This window comes from Aspergillus brasiliensis, assembly GCF_001889945.1.
Source record: "Aspergillus brasiliensis CBS 101740 unplaced genomic scaffold ASPBRscaffold_5, whole genome shotgun sequence".
Classification (NCBI taxonomy): Eukaryota; Fungi; Ascomycota; class Eurotiomycetes; order Eurotiales; family Aspergillaceae; genus Aspergillus; species Aspergillus brasiliensis.
In genome coordinates, this window is record NW_027137446.1 from 982511 (window position 1) to 999455 (window position 16945).

The 16945-nt window shown below is 52.8% G+C and overlaps 7 protein-coding genes across 7 annotated transcripts; 4 read left to right on the top strand and 3 right to left on the bottom strand.

Moving 5' to 3' along the window:
* Positions 1–1061: 1061 nt before the first annotated feature.
* Positions 1062–1515, top strand: ASPBRDRAFT_150870 (uncharacterized protein; the record flags this gene model as incomplete). Its single annotated transcript, XM_067619323.1, has 2 exons — positions 1062–1163; positions 1250–1515. 2 exons carry the CDS (start codon positions 1062–1064, stop codon positions 1424–1426), a joined length of 279 nt encoding a protein of 92 aa, XP_067479871.1. The 3' UTR covers positions 1427–1515.
* Positions 1516–2095: 580 nt separating this feature from the next.
* ltpA (tyrosine protein phosphatase LTP1) lies at positions 2096–2792 on the top strand (the record flags this gene model as incomplete). The annotated part of the gene is made up of 2 exons (XM_067622673.1): positions 2096–2165; positions 2227–2792. 2 exons carry the CDS (start codon positions 2096–2098, stop codon positions 2790–2792), a joined length of 636 nt encoding a protein of 211 aa, XP_067479872.1.
* Positions 2793–3011: 219 nt separating this feature from the next.
* Positions 3012–3776, bottom strand: ASPBRDRAFT_124471 (demethoxyubiquinone hydroxylase family protein; the record flags this gene model as incomplete). Its single annotated transcript, XM_067617695.1, has 1 exon — positions 3012–3776. The coding sequence occupies one exon, from the start codon at positions 3774–3776 to the stop codon at positions 3012–3014; it is 765 nt and encodes a 254-aa protein (XP_067479873.1).
* Positions 3777–4005: 229 nt separating this feature from the next.
* Positions 4006–6686, top strand: ASPBRDRAFT_42352 (RNA polymerase-associated protein). The gene is made up of 4 exons (XM_067624782.1): positions 4006–4564; positions 4656–5398; positions 5451–5590; positions 5640–6686. Exons 1-4 carry the CDS (start codon positions 4350–4352, stop codon positions 6363–6365), a joined length of 1824 nt encoding a protein of 607 aa, XP_067479874.1. The 5' UTR covers positions 4006–4349; the 3' UTR covers positions 6366–6686.
* An 83-nt stretch (positions 6687–6769) lies between these two features.
* On the top strand, positions 6770–10797 carry ASPBRDRAFT_547794 (uncharacterized protein). The gene is made up of 3 exons (XM_067627292.1): positions 6770–9717; positions 9776–10394; positions 10462–10797. The coding sequence occupies exons 1-3, from the start codon at positions 6938–6940 to the stop codon at positions 10573–10575; spliced, it is 3513 nt and encodes a 1170-aa protein (XP_067479875.1). The 5' UTR covers positions 6770–6937; the 3' UTR covers positions 10576–10797.
* Positions 10798–11274: 477 nt separating this feature from the next.
* On the bottom strand, positions 11275–14069 carry ASPBRDRAFT_672869 (putative C6 transcription factor; the record flags this gene model as incomplete). Its single annotated transcript, XM_067628864.1, has 5 exons — positions 11275–12348; positions 12401–12751; positions 12812–13146; positions 13193–13576; positions 13680–14069. The coding sequence occupies 5 exons, from the start codon at positions 14067–14069 to the stop codon at positions 11775–11777; spliced, it is 2034 nt and encodes a 677-aa protein (XP_067479876.1). The 3' UTR covers positions 11275–11774.
* A 1364-nt stretch (positions 14070–15433) lies between these two features.
* On the bottom strand, positions 15434–16888 carry ASPBRDRAFT_124100 (putative monooxygenase; the record flags this gene model as incomplete). Its single annotated transcript, XM_067617662.1, has 3 exons — positions 15434–16521; positions 16579–16779; positions 16843–16888. The coding sequence occupies 3 exons, from the start codon at positions 16886–16888 to the stop codon at positions 15434–15436; spliced, it is 1335 nt and encodes a 444-aa protein (XP_067479877.1).
* Positions 16889–16945: the final 57 nt, after the last annotated feature.

Sequence of the window (16945 nt, forward strand, 5' to 3'; positions counted from 1 at the left end):
AAAGTGAAATGGCGGTGCGAGGGTGACAGCGCAACAGACACAAATGTCTGTAGCTCTTCGCATGCAGATACGAGCAAATTCCCTCGTATGGTAAGGCTCGCTCCCGACACTAGGGTTTCAGGAGGGAAATTGATGCGGAGAAGGGAGAGAATGCGCGACAACTCACGGCCGCGCAATCGGTCCCAGGTAGACCAGCGGAGAAATTATTAAGAACCTACCCAAGCGATTATAGGACATTATGGCCGATAGTGCCTCGGACAATTAAGCGTTCCAATAAACCAGCCCCCTTGGTGAATTCCTGGCTAAGGGGGATCAAGATTGGAGATTGCGCCAGGAGGGACTGGGTGGAATGTGGGAATCGGCGAGCGTTCAGGTCGCTGCGATAGCGCGGTGACTCCGTCGCTGGCGGGAGTTTCAGGTTCTTGATAGGCGAGTCTGATTTATGGGGAAAGTAAGGACGGACGGGACAAGAGAAGAAGAGGGGAAGTTCAAATGAAGAATAATCAAAAGTAATCAACGGAGGATGTCAGAAAGAAAGAATGGTTGAACCGATCTTTGGCAGACGACAGCTTTTTTGGGCCGTGGGCTTTGCTCGTGACGGCGGTTCGGTCTTGTCGCCGCAGCGCCACGGACAGGAACACTAACAACTAACACAGCAGGATGAGGGTGGGAAAAGATGAAGCCCGTTGACCAAGGAACCGCGGGGACGATCAATGACGACGAGCAGATTGGGATAGATTGAAGACTCCCGAAGAGCACAAAGTACGAATCAGCGCAAGGATCAGCCTCTCTAGTGAAGTGGATTCGCCCTCTTACTTGCCTTTATTGGACCATCGCGACCGAAGTTGGGGGGCCATAACAAAGAATGTGTGTCTCCACTCGCGTCTCTACAGGCACCCACGAGGCACAGTGCGGCTTTGATATCGCATGATATTTCTCTACAGTGTGCTATGGATTGATTGATTACATGCAATCAATCTTCAAGGACCTGAGTGCCATTAGAACCCACACAAGATAATTGTCCGATTCTCTTTCCCCTGAAACATTCCGCCCAAACACCCATGGATAGAGCTTGCCGGCTCCATGGCTCATCGGAACTCCACTCCATCACTGGGCCAACAGCTGATCGGCCCTCTGGTGTCACAGCCACGGACTGCGTGGCGGTGTCTGACATTTTGTGTGTTGAACACGTTAGACAGCAGGGTTCAATGGTTGCGCTTATGGTACATGTTCTTTTTATAACCTGCAGTCAGCTTGGCTGTCTCTGATGGGGTGGAAAAAGCAGCTGCCTGTTTGTATCTCGGATCATTCAGCCCAGTGCGACGTCATAGTTGGCGGAGGGTCTCACCTTAAATTCATCAGACTAAGAATAGTCTGGTTAGACTATAGTGTGGATATTATGAGTACTGTGAATGTGGTGGACTGACAAGGCATGTTATTTGCCATTGTCGGCAGAGATACGCGGCATATCACAATGCTTGATCACATTGTAGACGCTGTCTAGATGTTCCTGTGCTTCATAGTGTGAAGTAGATGGTAGATACGCGGTGCGCTATAAATATTAGGCAGGCAGGGCTGCACCGAACGAAGGACGAAGTACAGAGTTCTGAGTGCTTGCAAACGAACTTACGAGCGCTCACAGTACAAAAAATGGGTCTTACTAGTATACTACTGAAGTCCCATTGCATGTGTATTGGTTGCATCTTCAAGTGCGGCGTCTTTCTTATTAGTAGTTGTAGCTGTTATGCTAACACCGACTCTACGAAATAACATTTCGCAGTACTTTCACCATATGTCTGTCTATATTTTAGCGCGCATTAGACTGCATATGCAGACAACTATGCACCAAGTTAAAAGAAAGCCAGAGCCAAAGTTGATGTGGGAGGAATCTGTCTCAACATGATCACAAGGCGTCGTCGCCTCAGGAATCAGGCACGGACAACCGTCCTCCGCTATCGATAAAGATTCTGCGCCGAATCCCCGCCACCATCAATAATCAATCACCACTACCGATTAATCCCTCTTGAATTCACTGAGCAACTTTTGCATTCAAGTCATAGATTCTCCAAAAGACGTTCACAAGCATATCACCACGATGACTGTCACAAAGACTAACTCCGCTGGCCGGCAAGTCAATGTCCTCTTCGTTTGTCTCGGCAACATCTGTACGTCCCTGGTCTCCCCGCATTATCGTGAATTGCACCGCAAGCTAACCCAACCATCCAGGCCGTTCTCCCATGGCAGAAGGGGTTTTCCGCAACGTTGCAGCCTCCCATCCTCTGATCAATGAGATTGATTCCGCCGGCACGGGTGCTTACCATGCCGGCGAATCTCCCGATTCTCGTACCATGTCCACGCTCCGTCGTCACAAGATCTCCAATTACGATCATGCCGCCCGCAAAGTCACCAAGCAGGACTTTCTCGACTTTCACTACCTTCTTGCGATGGACAAATATAATCTGCGCGATCTGTTGGATGTTCGCGAGTCAGTTCTGGCATCTATGAACAAGTCTGGCCCCGCGTCGCGTGGCGCAAAGGGTACCCGGGCAGCAACTGCGGCATCCCTTGCCGCAAGCGGGGAAGCAGGCGCCAAGGTTGCAGAGGTGCGTCTGTTTGGTGACTTCGGCACTGGTGGTGTCTTGCACGAGCGCGTCGGGGGAGGCGAGGTTGTACAAGATCCCTACTATGGTGGAGTCAACGGTTTCGAGGAGGTCTACCAGCAGGTGACGCGCTTTTCGAAGAGCTTCCTGGACTACTTGGAAAAGAATCAGGGCTCGGAGTCGGAGAACTAAAGTCGGACGGGCTATAGAAAGCTTGACTTTCATTGAGTGCGCCGTGTGGTAGAAGCATCCGGGCGCTTTTGGTTGTAGATACCCAATTATAGACTCGCTGAGCGAAATAGTCAGGCCTTAACCTGATGCTAGAAGTGTCAAAACCAAGAGGATAATAATACAGCATTTATCGTACATTTATACAATCTGATTCCCTCGCTTATAGGGTCCATAGTGTGCTCATACCCGTTCGGTGATCTTGATGGCTGCCTTGCACCCGTAGCGGATGACATTTACCAGCGGATCATACGGACGGGCTTCCTTCGCGTCGTTCTCAACAGCATGGTCCAGATGCTCCAGCTCCTCATCGCGAATCCGTCGGAAAGTTGACAGCATCTCCTCCAGTTCCTCATCCAGCTCTTCACCCCGGCTTTCGGCCTCTGCCTTCCAGGATAGGATCTCGCGCACTTGATCATTATAGTGGGATCCAATCTCGGTCTCCACAGCTTCCGTACAGGCCATTGCTGCTTCGCGTCCCATCATGCCGGTAGACCAGCCCAGAAACGTTGCTGCGACCTCCCATACCGGATACATCGCTGTCGGTCGTACTCGGTGTTTCGCAAGGAGGTGGTTAAACGTGTCAAAATGCCCGGCTTCCTGATCGTACATGTGTTTCATCAACGGCCGTAGGTGAGGATGAGAGCGCACGACTTGCGGTGTTTGCGCAGTGTAGATTAAGGTGGCCGCTAGCTCGCCGGCCTGGTTGACGCGGAGCGCTCGGTCGAGAAACTCGCGTTGTTGCTGATTAAGGACATACTTCGGTTTTGATGATCCAAATTTCTGCTGTGACACGGTGGAATCCGCTGCGGACTGCTGTGTAGCTGTAGAACTGTACTGGCGACGGGTTTGTAAAGTGGAAGGTGCGAGGAAATCGAGAACGGCGGGAGGTGTTGGCCGAAGGGAAGGGGCCAGCGGAGCCCTTCGGAGCAAACTGAGGGCCTTCATGATAAAGATAAAATATCCAATGGTCAATTGGAAGGCCGTTCAAGGATTCAGAGCGAGGTTTAAGGCCGCGGAGGAATGCCACAAGCAGCCATAAGTTCCGAGGTGGTCCAACCCGATCGATAAGCCGCAGCCGCGCGCTTACACGCCTTGGCACGCCATCCCTGGACCGGAACGTCATGAACGAGCGTCGAGAATCGCTCCAATCGCTTCTTTTCACTTCCCGGCTCTGCTCTTTCACTTCACTCACCACCTTCGCCTTCACACACCGCCCCCGACAGGACTCACTGGTTTCCTGCCTCCTCCAGTTCCTATTTCGAAACGCGACTCTATTTATACTAATCTGTGAGGGTGTTCTTCACTATTGGTATAGAGCGACCTTGTCCGTGTCTGCACTCTCTGGCCACCTAACTCCCTTTTCACTCGGCGCGACTGCGGTTCAGGTGGCATCTGTCCCCCTGGAAGCCATCCATTCTATTGCTGGCGGCTTCCTTCCTTCAGCAGTCTAGCGCCGCTTTTATTGTTACTGGGGTTACCAGGACCTGAATTTCCAGGCAGCTTCTACCATCATTCACTATGGCTGACGACCTCGACGCCGAGCTCCTCGCTCTTGCGGGTGACTCCTCTGACGAGGAAGCATCTCCCCCCGCCAAGGAGAGAATCCAATCCCGCAGTCGATCATCATCACCCCAGTCTCCGGACGCATCAGCTATGGGTCGCAAAGGCACTGCTAGAACCGTCAAACGGGGCCGGAAGTCACGAAGGAACGATGATGAAGAGGATGGCGAACTGTATGTTTGTTTTGCCACGCATGGTTGCGCTGCCTCTTTCTGTGGCCATTATTGCGACTCGAGGACTCGGCTGACATGAGACTCTCTATAGGTCCGCTGCAGAGTCGCTCGACTCTGCTAGCATGTCCGAATCGGATTCAGGATCGGATTCCGAAGGCTCAGCCCCTGAGGCCGAAGATGAAGGCCCTATCTTCCCTTACGAGAAATTATACTACTCTGCTAAGGACAAGGAGGAAATCATGGCAATGCCGGAGATCCAACGAGAGCAGCTCCTCTCCGAGCGCGCACAGCAGGTCGATCGCCATAATCAAGATCTTGCTCTCCGTCGTCTTCTGGCCTCCCGTGAGCGCGAGGAAGCCCGCAAAGCGAAAAAGAACAAACGCAAGGCCAGTGTGGCAAATCTTGATGAGGGCAACCGCAAGAGTTCGCGTCAGAAGATGACACTTGGTGGTCGTAAAGTGGGAGAGACATCGGATGCTATTGAAGCCTACAAGCGGCAACGAGAGCAGAAGGGGAAACGTGACGAGCTCCGCCGTCGTGAACCGGTTAAGGATCAAAAGGCTCGTTCTCGCGATGACCGGATCTCCGACGAAGACGCAGAAGGCGAGAGTGAAGTTGAATGGGATGATCGGGAGCGCTCACCGTCGCCTCCAAAAGACGACCCACCTGCTGAACTTCGGGATATTCAACGTACGCGGGTGGGTCGAAGTAACTTTGCCCAAGTCTGCTTCTATCCTGGGTTTGATGACGCGATCTCCGGTTGCTATGCTCGTGTGAATATTGGGCCGAACCGTGAGACCGGTCAGAATGAGTATCGTCTTTGCTTGATTAAAAGTAAGGCACCGCTCCTATGATCGCGACAGAGCAATATTTGCTGACTTTTCAGGATTTTCCGAGGGAAAGCCTTATGCTATGGAGGGCCAGAATGGCAGGTCATTCGCGACGAATCAGTATGCCGTATTAGCACATGGAAAGGCCGAGCGCGAGTTTCCTTTTGTTGCATGCTCCGACTCTCCATTCACAGAGGTAAGATACTTGGCACGTTTATTGCTTGACGTATGCTGATTCGCTGTAGGCGGAATTCAACCGTTATCGTCAAACCATGGCCGTCGAAGATTGCAAGATGGCTACGAAGTCAATGGTTGCCAACAAGGTGGCAGATATCAACCGGTTGCTCAACCACAAGTTCACCAACGAGGAATTGAACGAGAAGCTACGCAAGCAAGGCTCGTTGGATTCGAAGTCCCAGTTTTTCAAGCGCGTGGAGATTGAGAAGCAGCTGAAGCTTGCTCGAGCCGCTGGCGATGACGCGGAAAGCGAGCGACTGGAGGCTGAGCTGGCCAGCTTGGCAACACCGAAGGTCGCAATTAGCAGCCATTCCAAGCCGCGCGCGGACAAGCCCTCAGAACATGAACGCCTTGCTGAGCTGAACATACGCAACCAGAAACTCAACTACGAGAACGTGCGCCGGGCACAGCTGGAAGAGCGTAAGGCCAGCCGTAAAGCGGCTGCAGCTGTTGCTCGTGGAGAAGCCCCCAACAATCCGTTCATGCGCGTTAGAACTCAAGCGCGGACCCATTACGACGTCAATGGAAACGGGACCCCGACGGCCGAGAATAACGGGAGCCAAGAGAATAATGCCTCCGAGACACAGTCTAAAGCAAGCACCCCAGCCCGCAGCGGCACGCCTGCGGGATCTCAGAAGAAAACTAGCAAAGGTGGCGTTGCCTCTATCCGGCACCGGAACATGGATGATGAGAATATCGCGGCCTTGGATTTGGAGCTCGACATTGAGATTTGATCTTGGGTAAGGAGAAAAATTGGGAACATCTAGCACCACTAGCATCCTACTTACAGCATACGCTTTATTGCCGACGGCTTCTGATGGAAATGGCACGATTTTGTTACTCGGGAAGCATTTGAGACAGCGTCGGATTTATAAGGGGGCGGTGTTTATTGGCGTAACGAGACATATAATGGGCGCTGTACGATACAGAATAAAGCACCTTGATGAATTGGCTTCACCAACTGTACAAATCTACGCTTTTCGCTTTGCAGCTTTATACGTCCGAAATACGATGGAAGTAGATTATGGCCGATAACGCGGCTTATCGCCCGATCACGTGTGATAGCAACGCGTGCGCGGCGCGTCCATTACTTACTATACTCGAACTATCCCGACTAGTAATTACCACCCCGTAGATTCTCCGCCCTTGCATTCCTTTTGATGTGGACACCACCGTGCACATCTCCAATTGACCTCGAATTCATATTCCAAAATACCCATAGACATGTCCTCTATCCAAACACTTAACTAATAGTAACCTACACCAACCCGATACCCCTATCCCCAATTTCTATTTCAATCACAACATGTCATCCACACCTTCTACACCGCGCACGACGCGCACCGCGTCTCGCGCAAACTCCCCCAACGCCGACGACAACATGATGCTCACGCCCGGACGCAAAATCAAAGCCATGATGGCAGCCTTCGACAGCGACTCCGAAACAGAAAATGTACAAGTACAACAGAAACCCGATCGATCTACCACGACGCTCAGCAATGCGTTGAAACACAGCACTATCTCCACACAGCCTACGAATACAGCTGATTCGGATGATGATGATGATGACGACGACGATGATGAGGATATTATCATGCCGAAAGGGCGCATGGCTGCACGGTTACAGGGCCTCAATCAGAATCAGTCTGAGGGGCAGACGGCCTTTGAACGGGTTTCAAAGACGTTGCGGACGGAGAAGAAAGATGATGCGGTGATGGATGATGTGGATGAGGATGAGGATGATCTTCCTGCGGCTGGACCGAGGAGGAGAGGGAGGAATATTACTGATCTGGTCCCGGAGCTTGAGCTGGATGAACAGAATAGGTCGCCGTCTCCGGCGCGGTCGGAGTCGCCTCTGTTTGTCTCATCTCCTGGGAGAGATCAGGACGATGATGAAGCAGGATCGGGTAATGAGGACGAGACACAGCCGAAAGCTAATTCTCGGTTCCTGGCGCTAGTTGCTCAGAAGCGCAAGGAGAGGGAGGAGAAGGAAAAGGCTGAGGCTGAGAAGAGAGCGGCGAGAGCGAAGCAACAGGAACAATTCAGCTCGGAGATCTTGTCTGGCAGTGAGAGCGAGGGCGAGAATGGATCTGGACGGAAGTTGACGCAGCAGGCGTCGCGTCCTGCGAGAAAAGCGAGCAAGAAGGCCCTGGAGGAGATGAACCGTGAGACGCAGCGGATGAGTCGTAATATGCAGCTGGCGCATCAGGCTCAGACGAAGAAGAAGATTACGAAAGAGAGCTTTTTTGCTCGGTTCAATGCGGTGAAGTCCAATGAGCGGACTGTGCCTGGGGCGTCGCAAGAGAACTCGTCGACGACTACTGATTCGTTGAACTCATCCGATGCTGAGGCACAGAAGGATAAAGAGACTCCGCGTACTTCGCCTGTTCTTGGACCGGTTGAAAAGGAATCTGGTGAGGATATGGGCAAGGAGGCGGAGACCGAGTTTCGTTCGTTGGAAGACATTCTTGCGAACCCGCGCCCGCAGCTTGAACAGCCTGTTGTAGCAAGGATGGAAGTTGATGGATCGCATACCACGCAGCCTGGAAAGACAGCTTCCAAGAAGGAGAGAAAGCAATTGTCGGGTCCACCTGTTCGCGTGCGTCTCACGCGCGAGGAGGTCGCCCGGCAACAGAAGGACGACTCGGACAGTGAGCTCGAGATTGTCACCTCCCCCGCCAAGTGTCGACGTATTGCAGCGTTCGAGAATGTCCCCGCCAGAAAGGTTCAGGAACCAGCGTCCATGATGAAGTTGAAAGCCCTGGCGCATCTTACATCCCCCACACGGAAATCCACCATGCACCCCGCCCAGTTGTCCGCCACGGTGCTGTTGAAGGCGAAACAACAAGCTGCAAGGGAAAGACAGGAGAGAATTGAGCAATTGAGAGCTAAGGGTGTTCATATTGAGACGGCTGAAGAACGCGCCGCCATGGAGGATGAGCTCGAGAATCTTGTTGAGAAGGCCCGGAAAGAGGCTGAAGATATCGCCAAGATTGAACGGAAAGCGGCCAAGGGCGCAGAGGAAGACGATGAGGACTGGGACTACTCTGGTTCTGAGGAAGAAGGTGAGGAGGAAGATGAGGAAGAGGACGAAGAAGACAAGCCTGCCGGTGAAGACGGACTTGTCGATTCTGAGGCCGGCGAAGGCGAAGAATCGGAAGATGATCAGACGGAAACCATGTCGGTTGATGAGAACGATGCGCCAACGCAGAGACGAAAGCGGCCTACGAGAGTCGTCCTTGATGACGATGACGACGAGGAGACAGATCCAAAGACACCTGCGAAATCCATCGTTACGCCTACTACACGTTCTGTTGAACGGCCCCAACTGCCGACGCAGAGCTCTAGCAACCTGATGAGTCTAACGCAGGCCTTCGCTGGCACAATCTCTGGCAGCCACCAGGACAATGAACAAAGCGGTTCTACAATTCCTTACTCTGTTCCTGACCCAGATCCTATGGTTGAAGACCGTCAAGCGTCCGACTCGCAGACGATCATCAGAGACAGCCAAGAGCCAAGAAAGGAGTCTGTCGATCTGCTAGCAGGCTACGCACAGTCTGATTCAAGAATCTCCGAGTCTCCTGCTCCGCGGTCAACCCAGCTCTCCCAGGTGCCAGATCCCACCCAGGATGAGGGATTCGTCTTTTCACCCTTCGACCCTAACAAACGATTCCTCGGAACTCCTCAGTCAACCATCGAGACCGTTGTCATTAATCGCGACAACCAGGATGGGTCTCCCGCCCCAGCCCGCAGAATGAAGCAACTCAAGCGCGGACGGACAGCCGACCTCTCCATGATCGAAGAACAAGAAGAAAATGAGGCCGAGGGCGACTTTGAAATCGACGCCAGTGCCTTCGACGTGATGAAGAAGGCATCCAGGAAGCCCGCCGTGCCCTTCGACCGCAAGAAGAGCAAAGCAAAGGAAGTCGTCGAGGAAGCAGCCGAAGAGTCAGACGACGAGTACGCCGGTCTAGGAGGCGCCAGCGACGAGGATGACGACGAAGCCGAGAACGCCTACGACAGGCAAATGATCAACGATAACAGCGGCGAAACTGTGGATGAGAAACAGCTGGCAGCCCTGAATGCGTAAGCTTTCCACTATCCCAATCGTATATCCCCTCATACACTAACAATAACTCCCCAGTCTACACCAACGCACCAACGACGAAAAACAAGTCGCCAAACTGCTCAAAGACATCACCACCGGAGCCCTCCGCCGCCGGCGCAACGCCGACGACGAATTCGACCTCGACGACTCAGACGACGAACTGCTCGCCCGCCGGCGCGAGAAGCAGCGCGAGTTCGCACGCATGCGCAAAGCCCTCCTCGCAGACGAGAAGATCGGTGAAATCGCGGAGAATCCCAAGAAAGCAGCATTCTTCCGAGCGGTCGAAGACCGTGACGACGATGATGACGACGTTGGATTCGACTTCCTCGACGAGCCACAGGAATCCACCCAAACCGACGACCCATCCTCACAAGATAACACCACACCCCAACCTGAAGGCAACGCCAACAATGACAATCACAATAACAACAACCGAAAACGTCCCCTGGACCACGACACAACCGAAAACCAATCCCTCCCACCACGCCCACCACCCCACCTTCGCCGAACCAAGCCCGTCTCCGCAATGTCCAAGAAACCCGCAACATTAGCAGAAATCCGCGAAACACTATCCTTCCTCACCGAAACGCACGAATACGACTCCTTCCACGAGGACGCATCCATGGACATGGACGACATGGACATAGACATGGACAACGACACCGACGAAGACAGCGAAGATCCCCTCTCCACCACCATCACCACCACCACCCACCGCCAAGAACAACACCAACAACCACAAGACGGTACTCAAGACGGAGCAGATGCAGAACAACCCCTCCCAGCCTCCCAACGCCAACACCCCCGGCGCACATCCCGCCCGCGAGGCCCCGTAGTCGACCGCCTCGCTCTCCTCCGCCAAGCATCCTCCAATTCCGCCAACACCAACTCCACAAACGGCGGCGCAACAGCCCCCGGCGGAAACAGAATGGCGTTCCACTCCGGCGGCGGCGGCGGCGGCGGCGGCGGCGCAGGCTCCGACCTCTCCTCTGGATTCGCCCGCCCGCCACTCATCAGAAAGACTACATCTTCATCTACATCGTCGATGGGAAGTAATAGGAGTGTATCGTCTCGAACAAAGAGTGGTGGGTCATTGTCGTCGACGAGTAGCAAGTCGAGTAATATTGCTGGTGGTGGTGGTGGTGGTGGTGGTGGGGGAGGGAAGAGTGGAGCAGTGAATTATTATACTGCTGCTAGGGAGCGCGAGAGGGAGAGACAGTTGAGGGTGCAAGAGAGGGGGACGGGAAGTTCGGGGAATATGAAGGCGTTGTTAGAGAAACATGCTAGGAATCGGTTGGGGGAGTTGGGGAGGGGGCAGTGGGAGTAGAAGTTCATGGATGTCTTTTGTTTTTGAGGAGTGGGGAGAGGAGAGAAGTACTTGGAGAATGAGTGAGTGTGTGTATGTGCTCTACATCTATTTGATGATTAATGGCTGGTTGGCTTGTTGAGTTTCTTGAAAGGAGTTGAGTGCATCAGGAGCTTGGACGGTGTTACGGTTTGATTGGCATTGTCAGGGTACATGACTGGATTTTGAAAACAATGTGATTGGAAATAGATGCATTAGATGATTAGTTAAATCTATCAGTGCAGTATATTATCAATTGGCGTATAACCCGAAAGATAATCTCATCGAAGTGATAAGACTGGTGCGTTTATTACCAAGGTATACACATGTACCATATACCCGTCCATCACAATCCATACAGCAGCGCCAGTCCAACGACATTCTCTTCGCAGATGTACATCAAAAGATACTGTATCTACTGTCACTGACGGCGGGATTGCTTTGCACCGGCGCGGGATGACTGTGTGGGTCTTCGTCAGAAGACGACGATGGTAGCCACTGTTGGCTCACCCGCGAGAGCTGTGTGATATGCCAATTGTAAGGTTGATGCAAGCCAGCGGAGAAGGCAGACTCCAAGCTGATTGCAGACATGGGCCGCAGAGCTTGCCCAACACGGTTTAGTTCCGTAAGATCGTATACGGAGAACGATTGAAGAATCCAGAGACGGCCAATTGCCGTCCTCACCGCCCACTAGCTGATGGCGAAATCGTCCATGGAGCGGATCAGCTGTTCTAGGCCTTCGGCTCGAAATTGCGGCCCGGACTGTCTCCCAACAGCCGGGACATGATGCACCACATAGTCGGCTGACAAAGAAGTAACATCGGTCGCTGTCCAGAGATTGCTCTTTAGCAGCCGCAAAACAGCAGTCACTTTAGGCGGCACCAATGTTGGGTCCGGTTTGGTAGCTTGCAAGACAAGCTCAATGGTCCGCAAAAATGCCGTACACATGCGGCCCCATCCCAGGCTTAGATGCCACAACCCGACCACGCACGCCTCCAGGACAAAACTCCACTTGAGGTCCAAAGGGCGTAATTGCGAGATGGCGTGCATGCCACCAACGAGAAAGTAATGTAGCATCACGATGGGAACAGATCTAAGTCCGTGAGATGCTTGATACAATAAGACGAGAGATCCTAGTGTATCCAGGGATTGTAGCTTGATTGATTCCGGATCGAATCCTGGATCGAGGGCCTGATTACTTGTCGGGTCGGCATATAGACTGAAGATTTGGCATAATGCCACGACCGTTGCCTGATAGTACATGCTACAACCGGCCGTTAGTACGGCACCAAGTGTCAAAGAACGCAAAGACTCACTGAAGTGTAAGTATGTTTGGCGCAGGATTTTCATCTGGCAAGATGAAGGATGGTAGACTTGCCCGCCACTCCTGTAGCCTCTGATAAGTTCGACGGCCGTATATCCAGTCCTCTTGAGTGACTGTGACGTCTGGGAACTTTAGCGCGAATTTGGCGGTCTCGTTGACAATCGCTACCAGCTGGTTGCGGAAACACAAGGCCGTATGATTGAAAGGCCGAAAAACCGGGGTCTGGAAGGGGTAGGGCCTCCATTCTTCGCCTTCGTCCAACACCGCAGCCTCTTCTAGCGAGAAGCTCGCGGCAGGCGGTTGATCCCAAACCGGTGTCTTTCGATAAACCTGTGCCGCGAGTCTATTGTGTCTCATCAGCCAGAGCCCAGCCAGGGGCACATGAGGGGGGCTCGGCACTTACGCCTGCACATCGAAAACGCCACAAGCAACGAATTTATGACACCGGGATAACGAATCGACTTCCGCCTCTACGTCAGTAGCAAAGTAAGGGGCCGACTCGCGGTGAAGCCCCAGCCGACGACCAAGGTGAGCGCCATGCATGATGTACCGAGTCCCCAGGCGGTCAATGCCAAAGGTACAACAAAGCAGGCCGATCATGATGCTGGACTGGACCGTGGGGAGGCCATTGTCATCCTTTTCCGACTGCCACAGTTGCTGCAAGGCAGAGTACAACTTCTTGCCCAGGGCCTTCTCCTCACGGCGATCAGTGATGCGCCCCAGATGGTAAGAAGAGCACTATCGAGAAACGTTAGTGGTTGACGTTCAATACTCGACATCAGACTGCAGTGGCGTTTACACAGCCGAAAAACAAGAGAGTGTGGACGAGCAGCGACGAGCAAAAGCGCTTACTCCCACTCTCCAGGTCGCGGATGAACATCTCCTGGTCGACTAGGCGCCATGTCGGGTTCTCCCAGGCGAAGAAGAGGGAGAGAAGGTGACTGGCTGTGGTGTTATCGACAAGGTCGGTCCAGAATTGGATGTTGCTGACCTGTACTAGAGTAGTCTCAGTGAGAGGATGAAGCGTGCTGTTAGGTTTAGCGGCCAATGTTATGTGCATGCGGTTTAAAGAAATCCCCGGTTTTGGCCGCGGTGAGAGTTGAGGATCCGATATGGATCTGGCAGCTAGTAGCGCCGCAAAGACATCTGGAGATGCTTGGAAGTGTCTCTGCGGGTGGGGAGAGGGTGGCAACCGGTCAGTATGGCAATACTTTTGAAGGAACTCTGCAAGGTGAAGTGGCAACATAAGAACTGAAGGCATGACTACACACATCGATAATGTCGCCAATGGAAGAGGCCCCCGTCCGCTGGGTATCCGTTATAATGTCGCGCAACAGCGATTCGTAGGCGGCGGCCTTGGAGCGAACGGATTCGAGCTCCCATTGTTGTCGTTCACGCTTGGAACCGGCATAATTGCAGACGAGATCAAGTCGATGACATTGGCGACACACGGGTTTGCGCCCATCACACTTGGTCTTTCTGGCGCGACAGGCGACACAGGCGCGTGGCGTGCGTTGCTGGTTAGCCTTGACGGAAGGCGCCGCCAGCCGAGGGATGGCAATCTTCAAGTTGCGGTTGGCGGCGGACGGGGCGGAATCGTGAGAAGGCTGGGATGGGGAGAGGTCGTCAGACGCGCTGCTGGCATCAGAAGAACCCTGCATATCCAACTGAACTGGTTGGAGCGAGAAGAACAAGCAGGGAAGAGCAAGACCATCGAAGAAGAAGAAGAAGAAGACGAAGAAGAACTGGGAAAGAAGAAGCAGCGCAGGGAAGGCAAAAACGGAAAGAGCAACTACGTCGGTGCCCTGCTAGTTGCCCGATGCGGCAAGAACCACCCCCGTCACTTAGGCTGATTCAGCGGTGGCGCGCCAAGCCGGAAATCTCCCCGATGAATGATTTGCTTGTATTTTTGCAATTCGAATTGTTCTGGATTTTTCGATTTGCCACCGTCAGCAAACAATCTGATAAGAAGTTTAAACCACAGCTTAGACCAGCCAGAGACGAGGGATGCTTCTGCCGAGGCTTGTGCGGACTAACTATACTAAGTAGTTCACATTCATTGGATTCACAACAATGACCTTGCTTTTCGGCCATCGCTCGACAAACTCCGCAAAAGTACTACTAACTAAGATGGACGCACGTCACTAGTGTAGAATTTTCACCTCCTTCAAATTTGGGTCGGGCCCCTTTCGTCCGAAATTCTTACCTATTCTTGAGATCTATCTATCAATCAAGGCAGGAATGGATCCTCAGCTAATCCCGCAAGGTCTGATTCAAATCCCGATTTCAGACATTAGCCGGTGCCACAATCTGAGCTCTAGAATTTAGACTTATACATAAGATATCTCTCATAACTATTTATGTTGAGTTGACTCACACATTTACTCTGGAATAAAATTCCAATCACTTCTCATCCCCGCAAAATGTAAGAATGTTAAACCCAGATACCGTAGCGTTGGCATGACTCGGATCTCTCCCCCACGAACTCGAGGGGTAAATAGTAGATATGATTGTTGTTGCCTGGCCAGTGTGCAGGGACCAATGGGTTCAACCCCTCGGGTTTAATTAGATTTGATCTTCACCAAATCAATTGAGGGGTCGAAAATCCGGGGTAAATTCTAGACCATGACTAACAACTACTTAATTACTAGTTACTCGTAAATCAATCCTAGAAGACTAACTCTACAGCCAGCCACTACGATGCCGTCTTTGTACAACTACGGGAGTATATACCCTCACATTGGATGTATGAGCAGGGATTAATTCAGAACAAAGAAAAATAACTCAAACAATCAAATCATAACTTCATCATTGTATACTATGCAAGGGGCTGCAATGCTAGATAAAACAACACTAATTCCGACCAATCAATCCAATCGATCAATCAAGCCAGCTTCGCCTCACGACTCGACCTTCAATCATCGAGACAATCAATCAGCTCTATATACAATATACATCGGGTTGATCGCGCAGGCAATAAGAAGAAAAAGAAAAAGAAAGATAAGGAAAGGTATAAGGCTAAAGCTTACGCAGAAGCAAAGAGCTCGTCGAACCGGTCCAGCGCGATCTGAGTCGTATCAACCCCATACACCATTTTCTGGACATCCGCATCTGCCCACTTGTCGGGCACAGGGCCCTTGCCCGAGCGGAACGCAGCGAATTGGCGATCGCGCTCCTCCTTGGCGGCACCGTCACCCAGATGCAGAGTACGGCCGGAAGCGGCAGCCAATTCGACGAGAGTGTAGGCACGCTCCTTGCGCACCTTCTCGTAGACCTTGAGGGCCTTGTGGATGGAGGCCGGGGTGGTATCGGGGAGCTTGGAGAGGACCACACCGATGACACCGCCGTCTTCGATGGCCTGGGCGGCACCCTGGTTGAGATGGGGCAGGGTAGGGTGGCAGGCATCGCCGACGAGGGCGACGGTCTCGTGCACCCAGGTGGGGAGGGGCTCGTGGACACGCAGCTTCCACTCGCAGACCTCACCGTCGGGGACGTAGTTCAGCATCCGCTGGACCATGGGGCAGAAGTCGCCGAAGACGTCCAGCATGGCGGACTTGTCACCGCGGGTGGTGTAGGTGGCATTGGTGGCAGCGGCGAAGTGGGTGTCGGGTTGGGTGGTGGAGAGGTTGTAGATGGTGTTGTTGGAGACCGGGTAGGCGATGATATGGCGCTTCTCGCCGATCCAGCGAGACACGCGGTTGCCGTTGATGAGCTCCAGGAGTTCCGGGTCGTCCTTGACCTGGTCCTTGTGAATCATGATCCGGTAGGCGGACTGCTGGGTGTCCTTGACGCCAGCCTCGATCTTGAGGAGTTCGAGCATGGTCACGCGGGTCTGGGATTTGATGCCATCACAGGCGAGGAGGACATCGACCTCGACGCGGTAGGACTGCTCGGGGGTGTCGCGTGGGGTGGCAGTGAAGGAGGACTTGGGGCCGAAGGAGACATCGCTGGCGGTAGTGGCGAAGTGGAAGCGAATCTGGTCGGGGTGCTTCAGGCAGCCCTGGTATAGACCGTTGGCGAGGGACGACCGGTGGCCAGTCATGTGGGGATAGCCGAAGGTTTCGTGGATGTAATCCAGTGGAACGTGGGCCAACTCGGTATCCGAGGCACCGACTGTTCGGAGTTATTAGCTGAGCTCGGTCTTCAGCAAAGAATGTATGTAGCACATACCTCTAACGCTGGTGGAAGTAATGTTAACAGCCTCGGCCTCAATAGCCTTCCAGACGCCCAGGCGATCCAGCACGCGGGCCATGTTCGGGGCCAGTTGGATACCAGCTCCAACGAAGCCCAAGTCATGTGCATTCTCATAAACGTCAATATGCTTGAAGCCTTCCTTGGCCAGGGCCAAAGCACAGGTAAGACCACCCATGCCTATCAATTACTCATCAGTCAATAAACAAATCTAATTATGAGTAGATAAAAGGATGTACATACCAGCACCCAAAATGGCCACCTTCAAATCTTGCGGAGTTTGCGCCATGATGATCGTATAGTATCTCTAAAAGAGATGGACTAATGAAGAAAGAGAGGAGATGTG